General features: G+C 44.7%; 1 protein-coding gene across 1 annotated transcript in view; it reads right to left on the bottom strand.

Annotated features, from left to right (window-relative positions):
* Positions 1 to 1753: 1753 nt before the first annotated feature.
* Positions 1754 to 13980, bottom strand: part of LOC142464297 (uncharacterized) — a 35463-nt gene continuing 23236 nt past the window's right edge. The window contains exons 3-5 of the mRNA XM_075567773.1: positions 9020 to 9217; positions 8711 to 8834; positions 1754 to 5877 (exon numbers count right to left, since the gene is read on the bottom strand). Of these exons, the coding sequence (XP_075423888.1) occupies positions 4493 to 5877; positions 8711 to 8834; positions 9020 to 9217 (1707 nt within the window). The 3' untranslated portion in view covers positions 1754 to 4492. The remainder of the gene's footprint in view (positions 5878 to 8710; positions 8835 to 9019; positions 9218 to 13980) is intronic.

Genomic DNA, 13980 nt, shown 5'->3' with positions numbered 1-13980 from the left:
AGCTCTTGCACACATGTAATGGCCACCTCTATGCTTGCCAACCTCTGTGCATTGCACTGCACAGGCGCGAACACCCGCGTCAACCTCAACATGGCTGCCGCGACTGCTCTGCTTACGTGCAAGCCTCCACACATGCGCGAACACATTAAACATGGCGGCGTCCTGCCGCAGCTGCCACCGGGAGCCCCCAGGAACGCGCTCGCCTCCGCAGTAGCACACACGCAATGGGGAAAGAAACCTGCAGACAGGGGGACCAGAGGGACCCGGGCTACACATGTAAATCCCAAAGTAGGCTATAAATAGATGGAAACATGTAGATAGTTTCAGAATAAGTCACAAATTTAATAGCGTGAAAAATATAAATGTACAAAATTGGAACTGCTCAATGACTCATTTAGCAAAGTATACAGCTATAATTATCACACTAGGGTGGGGGGGGAAGAGATACAAAGGAAAGGGAAGTGTGGGGTAAAAATGAGGGTATGGGGAACAGAAAAACATATAAAGACACTGGGGTAGGGTAATAGGGGCAACGTTTCAGGGTAGGATCCCTTTCTTCTGGCCCGTTCCCTTGGGTTGACAGGAACCTCAAGGTACTTCCCTTGACCCTTATCCCCCCTCTAGGAAACAAGAATGAAAGCTTAAGCAAAAAATCACAGAGTAATGCAATCATAAAGCTTCTAAGACACAAGAATGAAAGCTTAAGCAAAAATAACAGAGTAATGTAATCATCTAGCTCTGCCGTGAACAGCTATCTGCAGTAAAGGTAAGTATATCAGGGTAAAGCAAACCGTCCTTATTCTCCATGTTCACAGGCAACTAGCAAGGGCTTCAGGCACTCTTCTTCTCTCTAACTGCAGCTGCAGTGGTTGCAATGAATTGGCAACAACTAGTTGTATGAGCTATATGAGATTGTTGATGACTGAGATATATGTACAGTAGTTCTTATCAAAATAAAGAGTAACTGTATGTCTGATCTTTCTGTATTTTCTCATGTTAAAAACATTAACAAAAATTATGAAACAGAGACTGATAAAACACAACCACCATTTTTCATTACACAATTCAGCACTCAATCATTGAATATCAAATCTATAATTAAAAAGCATTGGGGGATGTTAAATACAGACATACATTTAAAGGATATGGCTGCAAGGGATCCAAAATTTGTGTTTAAAAAAGCTCATACCCTGGGTAGTACGATATCACCTAGTATGTTGCCCTTTAAAGATAATGAGAATTGTAAGATGTTTTTTCCTAAACTTGTTGGTTGCTTCCGATGTGGGAAATGCAAAGTTTGCCAATATGTCCAAAAATACAAGATCTTCATGAATAGTAACAACACTAAATAATTCAAAATACTCTCCTTCCTAAATTGTAATACTGATCATATAATATGTATGATCACTTGTGGGTGCAATAAAAGATACGTGGGACTCACCACTAGAGCATTCAAAATAAGGATGCATGAGCATATGAGACATATAAAAAACATGGATGTTACTCATCCGGTCTCAAGTCATTTCAAAGACTGTCAAAATGGCAGTCTAAAAAATTTCAAATACATTGCCCTAGAAAAAATCAAATTACACATTCGAGGTGGAGATAGATCTAAAATTATCTACCAAAGAGAAGCATTTTGACTTTTTACCATAGATACTATAATACCTTAAAGTATTTCTGTAATATGTTCATATTTATAATTCACCATTACTTTCCTTTTCCTATTTCCCTTTCTCTCCCCTCGACCCTCCCTACCCCCCCCTTTTTTCCCCTGTTTCTATTTGGTTATTATATTTGATCTAACTATATGTTGACTTTAATTCTAATGATGACTAATATAGTTTGTTTAGTGATTTTATGATTCTCAATGTACTATTCATGATCATTGACCACTAAATACTACTGTTTATAATTTGGATTAACTCACTGATTCCCAATGGTTGTTTCAACAATGGGTTTATATTGTGAATCTAACACTAGATTCTTCATTTGTATTGCAGAAATAGAAATTAGTGACTAACTCATGTCTATATTACCGAACATCCATCTATACACATTTAAAGTGTTAACTACATAGGGCAATTAATCAATTTAGAAATTGCCTTATAAGTAATATATCTGCCTGTATTTTGTTATATTATTTATTTATTTATAAAATATTTTACCAGGAAGTAATACATTGAGAGTTACCTCTAGTTTTCAAGTATGTCCTGGGCACAGAGTTTAAGAAAAATAATACATGTTTACAAATACAGTTATATAAATGAGCATTATATACAAGACATTGCATGCACAGTTAAAGATAATATATATATTATGGGCGTAAAAAACAGGTACAGACCAGATTAAAATGTGTGACAGCCTTAGATTTGAAAGAACTTAAGCTGGTGGTAGATGTAAGAGTCTCTGGTAGGTTGTTCCAGTTTTGGGGTGCACGGTAAGAGAAGGAGGAACGGCCAGATACTTTGTTGAGCCTTAGGACCATGAACAGTCTTTTGGAGTCTGATCTCAGGTGATAAGTGCTGCATGTGGTAGGGGTGAGGAGCTTGTTCAGGTAGCTGGGTAGCTTGCCCATAAAGAATTTGAAGGCAAGACATATACTACTACGTCAATAATTTGGTGATAACAATTGACTTTCCATGAGCAGCACATTATTCCCTTTGTGCAATCATAAGGATATGATTCAACAGTGGTCTTTTCTATATATATATATTAATTACTATATAAATTATAATATCACGTTGTCTTTAAGTAACCAATGCAATTTTACCTTAGATTCTATCTACCTATTCAGGTGCAATACATCTGCTTCATTAGCCTGTGGGAGGTTTAAATAGCTCCCTCCCACGGCTTATCTCATACTCCTTGAGAAAGGACAGTTCATGCCCGAAACGCATGGGAGGAGGTTCTTTTATTTTTGTTTGTCCTGGGTGTTTCCATTTTTAATGTAACCCGAATAAAACTTCAGTTTTAAGTTTTACCTGGTGAGTCCCTGTGTTTTGGAGGGGCTGCGGCATCGATCATTCACTTTTTCTCTGTATGTGTGACTATAGGACTATAAGTGATTTGATACTATCACAATATAGACCAACATTTGGGGTCTGCTATATAAAAGCTGTGACCAACAAACTTCTGGCATTATTCCAGCTTAGACTCCTTGGGAGTCTTTTTATCATACAGAGCTCATCCTAGAAGCTCAACTAGTGTTTAGTACCTACAGACTTGGCCACCTGGCCAAATACACTACCTTGCTAGCAACTGTATTTGATTGACACCTGCAGCTGCAAGCATTAATTATTAGGTACTCCTCTGATGCTTCTCTTATTTTACTCATTTTGTTTGCACCATTTATTTTAATCATTTTGATTAAAGATTCATTTTAATATCTACACACACTACCACTGGAATTTGAGTGCTATATAAACTGAGTTCTTTCTCTTATGGTCTATTTGTTTACACAATTCTCAGTCCAGCACCTTATCCTCACATTATTCACTTCCCTATTATTGAGCTGAGCACGGGTTCATCTATCTTCCCTTCCTCTCCCCCCACCCCCTCCCTACCCGTGGTTTCTATCATAAGAAACCAAACTTTACTATAGAGCATAAGTCAAACAGAAGGTATGAGTCTATGGTGGAGACAGAAAAGGAAGAAGACGAAATTATGAAGTTAATAGAAATACAGGTCTGAAGTTTCAGTGAGGCTATTAGCCTCAAAGGGGAAATAGTAGAATATAACTTCAATCTCTTGCTCTACTATAGAAAGGGATTATGGGTAAAAGCCTGTTTCCATCATGTATGTGTTTCAAGAAAAATTTTAACCTCGGAAATTGCTTAGCTGTTATTTTTGCTTATCTGACTATAATTGTCTCACTGATGATTTCTGGTATGTTTCTCCCACCACTGTGTGAGGGTTGAACAGGAAACCAGTTTCCAGACTTTTAGCCTTGAATGAGATAGCTATAACAAAGACATATCTATCTTTTAGCTCAGCTCTGCAAGAACATATACTAATTTGTGTAACTGTCGAAACTGCAAGTAACGCTCAGTGTCAAGAAACACTGTGTAACTATGATGACGTCTGGTTTGCTTGCTATAATTATAGATGTCTAAGCGATAAGATTTAGTGCTTATATTAATCAGACTCCGGTCTGGCTGTACATATGTATCTCTTGCTGTAGCTATAATAAAAGTCTATGGCAGACTGTTATCCTAAAACAAGGGTCAAGCTTTGTTTCTTCCACATACGGAAAAGTGAGAGGGGCACACGGGAGGTAGAGGTATGAGGCAGGGGATAGTAGTGGATTAACATATAATTAGTATACATTTCACACAGAGTATATTTTTGTTAAATTAAACAATACATTTTTACAAATTCTACATGTTTTACTCTTATAAAACAACAACAAAAAAATACACAGATGGTTCACAATATTAAAATGAAATATTTCCTGAGAGCAAGATAGACGACTCTCAAAGTACCTTTTTTACTAGTACATGTTTTCTGTGTGGTGTCTCTGATGCCTAACAAGTGTTGCATTTTGGGTAAAGCATTTCCCACATTCAGAGCAAGCAAATTGCTTCTCTCCTGTGTGAATTCTGCAATGCCTAAGAAGATCGCCTTTACTACTAAAACATTTCTTACATTCAGAGCAAGAAAATGGCTTCTCTCCTTTGTGAATTTTCTGATGTGTAATAAGATTTGAGTTCTGGGAAAAACATTTTCCACATTCAGAGCAAATAAATGGCTTTTCTCCTGTGTGATAATTTTGATGTCTAACAAGATGAGAGTTACAGGTAAAACATTTCCCACATTCAGAGCAAACAAATAGTTTTTCTCCTGAATGAATTCTTTGATGTGTAACAAGAGTTGAGTTCCTGTTAAAACATTTTCCACATTCAGAGCAAACAAATGGCTTATCTCCTGTATGAATTATCTCATGCCTAATAAGTTCTGAGCTACTGGTAAAACATTTCCCACATTCAGAGCAAGGAAATGGCTTCTCTCCAATGTGAATTCTCTGATGTGTAAGAAGATTTGAGTTCTGGGAAAAGCGTTTTCCACATTCAGAGCAAATAAATTGCTTTTCTCCCGTGTGATAACTTTGATGTCTAACAAGATGAGAGTTACTGGTAAAACATTTCCCACATTCAGAGCAAACAAATTGTTTTTCTCCTGAGTGAATTCTCTGATGTGTAACAAGAGTTGAGTTCCTGTTAAAACATTTTCCACAGTCAGAACAAACAAATGGCTTCTCCCCTGTGTGAATTATCTGATGTCTAACAAGTTCTGAGTTGCAGGTAAAACATTTCCCACATTCAGAGCATGGACGTTTTTCTCCTGTGTGAATTCTCTGATGTCTAAAAAGAAAGGATTTGTGAGAGAAGTTTTCCCCACATTCAGAGCAAGTCAACAACTTATTTCCCTTGTGAATTGACTGATGTTTAACAAGATCTGAATTACTAGTAAAGCCTTTCTGACATTCAGAACAGTTATACAAGCTATGTACGGTGTGTAATCTTAGGTGAATTGTATAAGCCGATTCACTCTTAAAGTTTTTACCACATTCACTGCACTTGTGAATTTTCTGGGCATTAGTTTTTCCATTGCCACACTCCTTAATATGGGCATATTCTACCCCTAAATGTTCTCTGATTGTATAAATATTAGAGGCTGCGTGATTTCCTACTTCATATGAAGGTGACTCATTGGCCATCATTTTCACAGCTTGTCTATGTCTCTTGCTTGATTTATTTTGCCTTAAGCGATTTGCTCCCTCATCGCTTTTACTAACACTGTTATCTTCATATACACCATCTGGTGAGCAAAGAGGGGTGGGACTTTCTGTAGGGTTATATCTGCTCATGGATCCATCTGTTGGAAAGAAATACACAGAGTAAAGTAGTTCAATTATAGGCTAAACATTATTTATAATTTGTGGATGAATATTGAAATATTATAAAGTACATGTCCCTAATCGCAATTGGTACTGTACTGTATCTAACCGAAAGTACAATGGCAAAAGCTACCTCAGGAGTTAACCTACTTTTTTTTATATCACTTCTTTCTGAAAAATTATAGAACTAGGTTCTGTAACTTAAATGTTCTATCCTTCCTGGAACATACAAGGTTAACTTAGCTGAGCTGCAAACATATGTAACAGATGTATATCTGACCATCAGAAATGGCAACCTGGAGCCCACATCAAAGACCAGAGACCAGAGTAAATGTCTAAAAAAATGGATGTCCTGACGACTCCTGGTGGGAATGTATACCCCTCTATAACCGTTCCTCCCCCCTCTCACACCATTCCTCCCCCTCACCATCCATACTCTACCCTCTCACTATCCCTCCACTTCTCTATCTCTCACTGTCCCTCCACCCTCTCTCTTCTCACCATCCCTCCCCCTCTGACCATCCCTTCCCCTACCCACCATCCCTCTCCACTCTCACTGATCATCTCCCTCTCACCTCCTCACCCTCCCTTTCTCACTATACTTCCCCCCTCTCTCTAACCATCCCTTCCCCTTCTATCACTGTCCCTCTCCCTCTCTTACTGTCCCTCTCCCTCTTTCTCAACGTCCCTCCCCCTTCTCCCTATACCTCCCCCTCTATCTAACCATCCCTCCCCCTTATATCACTGTCCCTTTCCACTCTCACCGATCCTCTCCCTCACTCACTGTCCCTCTCTCCTCTCTCTCACAGTCACTCCCCCATCCCTTTGTTTCACCTCCCTCCTCCCCCCTCTCTCACCTCTTAATTTCCCTGAAATTCTCTGATTGGCCTGTAGCCATGTCCCCATTTGTAGCTCCACCCTCATATTCTCTTAAAGCTGAAAGTTGGAAGGGAGAAATGGACAGGGGAGAGAGGGGGTTGGGGGCCTTCTGCCTGTTGCCCACCAGCACTGTAGACCTACACTTTCCAGAAAATTACTGTGATATGAAATACTATTGATACTGTTTTGTATGTTTGTATCCTGCTATAAATGAGTAATTAAGAGTATGTTGTGACGATGAGGCTCTTATAATAAAGGTTAAACCTAGCCATTGTCCTATCGTCTGGATGAATATACAGGGTTGCCCTGTATATACAGTACATCCTATTGTGGCTCACCTGGCCAAATATATTAGGTGAATGCATAAGTGTAAACCTTTATTGTCTGTGAAAAATATTTGTGCTTGTGTAACTGTGTGTTTATTTGTTCATTGGGCATGTGTGCATGCCTTTCTGAAGCAGGAGATTTAAGCTTTCCTGTAGTGACTTGAATCCAGCGCTGCCTAGAGTTCTTGATTCCCCCACAGGAGTGGAAGCTGCGCCAGGTAAGCCATTTTGTGGCACTGGGCACATAGTACGGCTAGGATTCCCCCTGTATTCCCTGTGTGGAGTGAATATTTCTCTGCTGGTGACAGTGTGTTGTTTCTGCTGCGTGATGGTGAGGGGGTACCCAGGCCAATAAATAAAGGTATTATGCCTGGCTGGGTGCCCCTGAGCCATATTGGAAAATTGTAGAGTGCCAGCTCTGCACCCCAGTAATGGCTGCAATGCTGTAAATGTATTACAAATGTCTGTGTGTGTCCTGCTAGGTATAAGGGGACGATATCCATGTCATAAGTTACAATGTATGTGTTATTGTGTCTAGGTTTCCGTGTAACCGCGCAAAGTAAAAAAGGTTTTAAAAAGCAGTAGCCTGCAGCATAGCGTATAGCTAACTTTGGCTGGGAACGTCCTAGAGAGCTGAGTTTTGGTGTGAGCGCTGCCGAGGTAAAATCATTAAAAAGGTTATACTGCAATGTTTATACAGTTTTATAAAAATTGATGAAAGTCCCCCTCTTTTAATTGTACAAACATTATAGGCAGAAGGGGGTTTTCATTCAGGCAGCCGAGACAACGGAAACACTTAATTATAAGTACCATACTTTAAGGATGCAAAGCAGGGAATTCCTGTGAGTGAGTCATGCATAATTTAGCCCTGGACTTGTAAGGTATCATGCTGGCATGGTTCCAGGATGTCTGAAAAAGTCCAGAGTTAAAAAGGTTCCGACGACTGAAGGTGTTAAGCTGGGCGGAGGAAAAATAAGTATTGGCATCCTAGCAGATGCCTAGATTCTCGGGTGGAATAGACTAATTGTCGCCAGGGAAGGGGGCTTGGTTTGGTATGCTAAGCAGCGAAGGTGAGAAGTTTGCGCATGCCCATGGCATACTATGAAGCCCTCTGCCCGGTGGTGTGCATTACTGGCAACCTGGGATGTTTCGGTCCCACGCAGCGATTGGCTGCAGAGCGTACAGATAGGATTTTGAATGTTTAAAAATCCCTGCAGCCGATCAGGGAGATAGATTAATCTGAGCCGGATTCTAAACGTTATAACAACGTAACCCAAGTCAAGAGTTCGTTAAAACTAAGGAATCCCGAACCAATTCTTCGGCAGTAGAACGAAGTGAGCAATCTCGGCGGAAAAAAAAAATGGTTGCGAGCAGCGCCACAAGCCAAAGACTGTTTTGCGGTTTTGCTTAATCCCTTGAAAAGTCTCCCATGACATATATCTACTTTTCCTCTATTTGTCCTGCCCTATAACCTGATAAAAACCTCAGATTAATATTTTTGTTTAAATACTAAAAACAAAGAAAACAAAATGTCCCTTGAGCTCCTCTTAGCTGCATCTCCACAGGAATGACATCTCCATTAGAATGAGAGGAAATCTCCTCTTACCCAGTGAGATAAAGTTCTGTTGATTCTCCATCATCACATCTTTGTAAAGATCCTTATGTCCTTCTAAATACTCCCACTCCTCCATGGAGAAATACACAGCAACATCATCCCACTTTATAGGTACCTGAAACACAGATAATCTCCCGCTCAGTATCCAGACATGCTGTAATCATTGGTCCTGTAACAATCTCTTACTAATGAAAAGCCAGGTGAGCAAGGGAGAAATGAAAATACAGATACATAGAACAAAGAAAAGGCTGAAAGAAGATATAAAGATGGTAACATGTAACATTGTGCAGCAGCCCTCACCTCTCCAGTCAGCAGGTGAATGATCTTGTTGATGTGTTCCAGGATCTTCTCAGACATCAGCTTCTTGTCATTGCTTCTCTCATGTATCAGGGAGTTAGTTGGATGCTCCATGCTCTGGGTACTGCAGAATCCTTCTGGAACACGGGGACTGCAGCTGTCTGGGACATGCTCACCATGCTTCTTCACAACAATATAATCCTACATATTGAGAGAGACAGTAATAAATATCACTGTGCAGAGCAAGATACAGACATTAAAGCCCCATATTCCTGCAGATTTATTACTTTGCAGTAAGAGGGACAAATCTCTTGTTAACATCTCTATACATCAGTAATCTATTCAGTGGCCTCCCCTCCATTTCTGCTTATTGTTTCACTGACTTCCCTGCTTCAAACTCACTGACTCCACTGTGCTTATATGAGCACAAAGATAATGGATTGTACAAATACCATATACAGTAGCATATATAAATATACAGTAGTATATGTGTGCAGTATGGTGTATAGGAGTATACACTAGTGTGCGGGTGTGTAAGTGTGTGTGTAGCATGATATATATATATATATATATATATATATATATATATATGTAACCATGTTGAAAAATGGCTGCAGTCATCTCTCCTGCTGACAGTAAGGCCTGGTAAGTTATGGGCATGCCAGAAGTTATCATGGAGGTTTGCCCTCACACCCTGGTGAGGTGTCATATGTCCCATAGGAAGTGACAACATGCTGTGTGTCCACGGTTAGTGACATCAGAGATGTGCCTGTTCCTAGGTGATATAAGACACAGCACTGTCTAAAGTTAGTTCAGTTCCTGTTGTTGTGCTGCCTCTGTTCAGTAAGAGGCACATGGAGGTCTGCAACATTGTTGCAGTAGTCTGATGCAGAGCTGTGAGTCTGGCAGCACAAGGAGACAGAGAAAAGCAGTTGGAGTGTTATGTAAGAGCTATGAGACAAGGAGCAAGTCTGAGTGCAGGCTTGGGAGGAGACAGCTTATAAGACTGTGACCAGGGACCTGGGACAGGGACTATCTCCCTAAAGGGGAGATAGGGAACCCACCAATTAAGAGAAGAGATACCTTTCAAAGGGAAATGCGGTGAACATGGGAGGCTGAATACACCCCATTGTGGAGGGCAGCTGGCCCACCATACAAATAAAGATGTCTCTGATTAACAACACTCTCGTGTGCAAGTATGGAGTTATTGCACGGAGAGGGGCACCACAGAGGAGTTCCTTGCCAGGACCATCCCCGAGTGACCGAAGGGACCCTGATGAGGTGGAGGCGCTGCACTGGATCTAGGTAGGACTCAGCACACTACCTCAGCTGCCTGTCTGGGTTGGCAAATCCCCACACACCATCATGCGGGAGACTCAGGAGTCCTGTAGCCAACAGGTGCACCACCAGACACTACACCGTAATGGGGACTGGTTAGACCACAGGAGCCAATGTGAGATTGGGGGGGTCAGACCGGTTCAGAAAACCCGTTAAATTTGGAGGCGCTGCTGAGAGACCTGTCAACAGGACAGGCTTTTGCTAGGTCACTTGGAAACAGGGAGAGTGTCTGCTGCCACTTTGTGCTGCGTTGGGACGGACCTAGGGGTAGTCAGGGGGGCTGATGGAGTTTGTCAGTTCGCAGGGACGACCATGGGGCCTGAAAGGAGTTGGGGGTTTGGAGCCGGGCTATAGCTGTCCTAGTCACCTTGAGGTAGTGCTAGTTGGTAGGATGCCAGAAGGGATAGCCTGTTAACGTGGTCAGGAATCCCGGAGAGGGTCTGCGCTAGGCTAACCAAGACAGGTAGACGCCCCAGTACTGCATGGAAGCCGAGAGTACTCTAGCCCATTCCAGACCTCTTACCGTAGGGAGCACAGACTGGGAGGAAGGAGATACAGCAGACACTGAGAGAGTGAGCCTAGCCTGAGGTAGTGCATACACGAGTCCAGCCTACATTAGGTACACATGGTGGTGCATCAGAGAAATCTTTATTGTACCGGTGTGGTGGCTGCCCCGCAGAGAAAAGCCCCATGTACAAAAATCGTAATTACTGCGAGAGAATGGCGACCGCAAGAATGGAGGATCCGCGCGGTGCGGATAGTCCAAAATGGCGGACGGAGGCTAATGGAGAGAGCGCACATGGTGTGTGTGCGGGTGAAGAGCATGCTACAGAAATGACTTTCACGAGCCTGCTGTGGAGTGGTGCTAAGGCTGTAGCCGCACCGTTTTGGTCCTACCTAGGGCCCCAGGGTACTACCCTGGAGGACATTGTTGTAACAAGTGGAGAACATTGTGAGAGTGACTGTCATTCAACATACAAACAGATGAACGCTACCTCATTCATTGAACAGACTGACAGTGCAACCCAAAATGGCGGCTCCCGCTTCCCTGGGAGACCGCGTGGGCCGAGTGCAGAGAATTCTGCAAATGCAAAACTTGCAGGGAGTTGGCCAGGAGTGGCGCCAACAGGAAAACCCCGCCCTGATGGGGGGTATGGCGCGAAAGCTGCGGCCGTGCCTTCATGGACAGTAACTCACTCAGCCCCAGTGCTGAGTCAACCAATTAGTCTGTGGGACCCTCCCCTAATATCAACCAGGGGGAGTGGTTTCCAGCTATGCCCCGTGGGTATGAATCCCGCGGGCCCAGGAGCTGGTGCGCTGACGGCCCCATTACCAGAAGTAGTTCCGGCAGCTGAAATTGTGTGCAAGAAAGAAGGATACTTTGCACGCAAGGCAGCTGAAAGAAAACGGCTGGAATTGGCGGCAAAAGAAGAACCCCACCCTGTTGGGGAAAAGCGCGCGAAATCCGTGACCGCGGCCACTAGGACTGAAAGAGGTGCGGCCTTAATTAAAGGTCATCCTATCCCTTTGTGGGACCCGCCCATAATCTCAACCAGGGGGAGTGGTTTTCAATTATGCCCCGTGGGCATGAATCCAGCGGAGCAAGGAACTGGTGAGCCGGCCGCACCCTTACAGAATGTAATCCCTGTAATTGGTGCTGCTTGTGAGGGAAAGGATAAAGAGACTGAGCAAATTTGGCCGGGGATGGCGCCAAATAAGGAGTGGTGCTCGGGTGTTGGCGCGAAACCTGAAGCCACGCCCCCCAGGACTGTGAAAAGTTCAGCCCCTGTGCCGGGGCATCCAATTAACTTGTGGGACCCTCCCCAAATATTCACCAGGGGGAGGGGTCTCTATCTCTGCCCGGCAAGATCCAAGTTGTCTGAGGGAGGAGCTGGGTGTGAGCTTCCTGGCCCACAGTTGCGAGCTGGTGGACAGGAGAGACCATTGTGCAAAGTGTCTCCCGTAACCAGCACAACAAAGAGCGAGATGGACATTGGGGTATATCCCTATTCATTGCCAGGAGGCTCCCTGGTAGTAAAGGCGGGAGCGGACACAGCCATGCTGACGGCTGAAGCCCCGCGGGCGGCCTGCACCGAACCAGTTGATCCCGGAGAATGGGGATCGCTCCTAATGATCGCGACGGAGCCTAGAGAGAAAGGGGTCTACAACCGCGGTAAGAACCCGGAACCTCACCGTCGGTCCCCTGCGGAGGTGCCACTACTAGCGTCGGAGTCTGCTTCATCGGACGAGGAGCAGGCAAGCCCGACATCGGTGGTGATGCGCCTACCGGCGGACCACTACAGCGGTGCTGAAAAAGAACCAGCACTTACCTGTGTCGCAGCGGAGCGGAGTCTCGTGGTGCCGAGATCGCCAGTGCGGAGACAACCGGAGCGGCGGAGTCCCACGGCCGTGGTGACTTACAGCGCGGAAGGAGAAGATCCCATCCCGAGCCGACGGAGCGGTGAGATACATCCTTACCCTCCCCAGGCGCCGGTGGTGGCAACGGCGGAGAAAGGCCTAGTCCGGGCCCGAATGGAGCGGAGAGCAGAACCATCACTTCCGGCGGCGGATGTCATTGTGGAGGAAGAGATCCCGCATGGGGATCCATCGCAAGATGGCGGAGTATCCGGTTCCGGTGATGACGTCACTTCCGGCGGAGGTAGCGGAACGACCAGAGAGAGAACCACAACGCCTCGGCGATCGGGCAGTGCTTCCCGATCACCTGTGACAACAAAGAGCTGGCAGGCTGCGAGGAGAGCCGAGAAGGGTGAGGCTCAGCCAGCGGTGAGTCCTCGCAGTGATCCGGGACAATCCAAGGGTAGAGAGCGGGTCGGAACCCCGCGGATACCATTTGCCCGTCCTTACACCCAAACCCATGCCCTAGATAAGGCCCCTGTCCCAGTCACCTTTTCCCGTGGGTCCACGTCCAGTTTGGGGATGTCGGGAGGGTCCCAGGGAACCGGTGAGGAACGGACTGGGGAGAGACTGAACGGTTGTGCTTCGGAGGGTGGTTCCAGGGGTGGAGGGCAACTGGGTGGGGCATCGGTGGACCGGTGGGTGCCTAGTGTACCCGACTCGGCAGAGGAAAAGGTACTGGGATCATACCCATGGTCCGGGCCTCGCTCGGAGAGAGCCTCGGGGATATCCTCTTGGGGGGATGCCGAGGAAAGGGACTCAATAGAGTCAGAGAAAAGTAAGGAAACACGGTGGTGGGCCCCATTATTTGAGGGCTATGTGGCCTGGATGGATCGTACGCGATTCCTTATCCGAAGGGAGGATATAGTGGATTACTGGTGGGCAGTAGGAGAGTTCACACCCGCGCAGAGGGAAAGGGAGCTACAAGAGAGGTGGTCCAAAATTGAGCGCAAGGAAATAGAGCCCATGGGTCCTGACATCCTATCAGACCCAGTAGACCCTGATGAGCCCCTATCATGGGTGCTGCACGGACGGGCAGGGAATGCTGAGCTAACCCGGTGTAGCTGGGCCGAGAGGGCCATTATTGCCAAATACAAGGCGTCCCACGGGTTGGAGTACCCGTATGTCCCTGAACCCCTTATGGAGGAGAGTGAGGCAGAGGATAGGGGATATGGCACTGATAAGGAGGAAGGATCAGGGGAAGAAGATTG

This window comes from Ascaphus truei, chromosome 12, assembly GCF_040206685.1.
Source record: "Ascaphus truei isolate aAscTru1 chromosome 12, aAscTru1.hap1, whole genome shotgun sequence".
NCBI classification, from domain to species: domain Eukaryota; kingdom Metazoa; phylum Chordata; class Amphibia; order Anura; family Ascaphidae; genus Ascaphus; species Ascaphus truei.
Note: the sequence above shows the minus strand (reverse complement) of the source record. Positions and strands in the feature narration are given on the sequence as shown.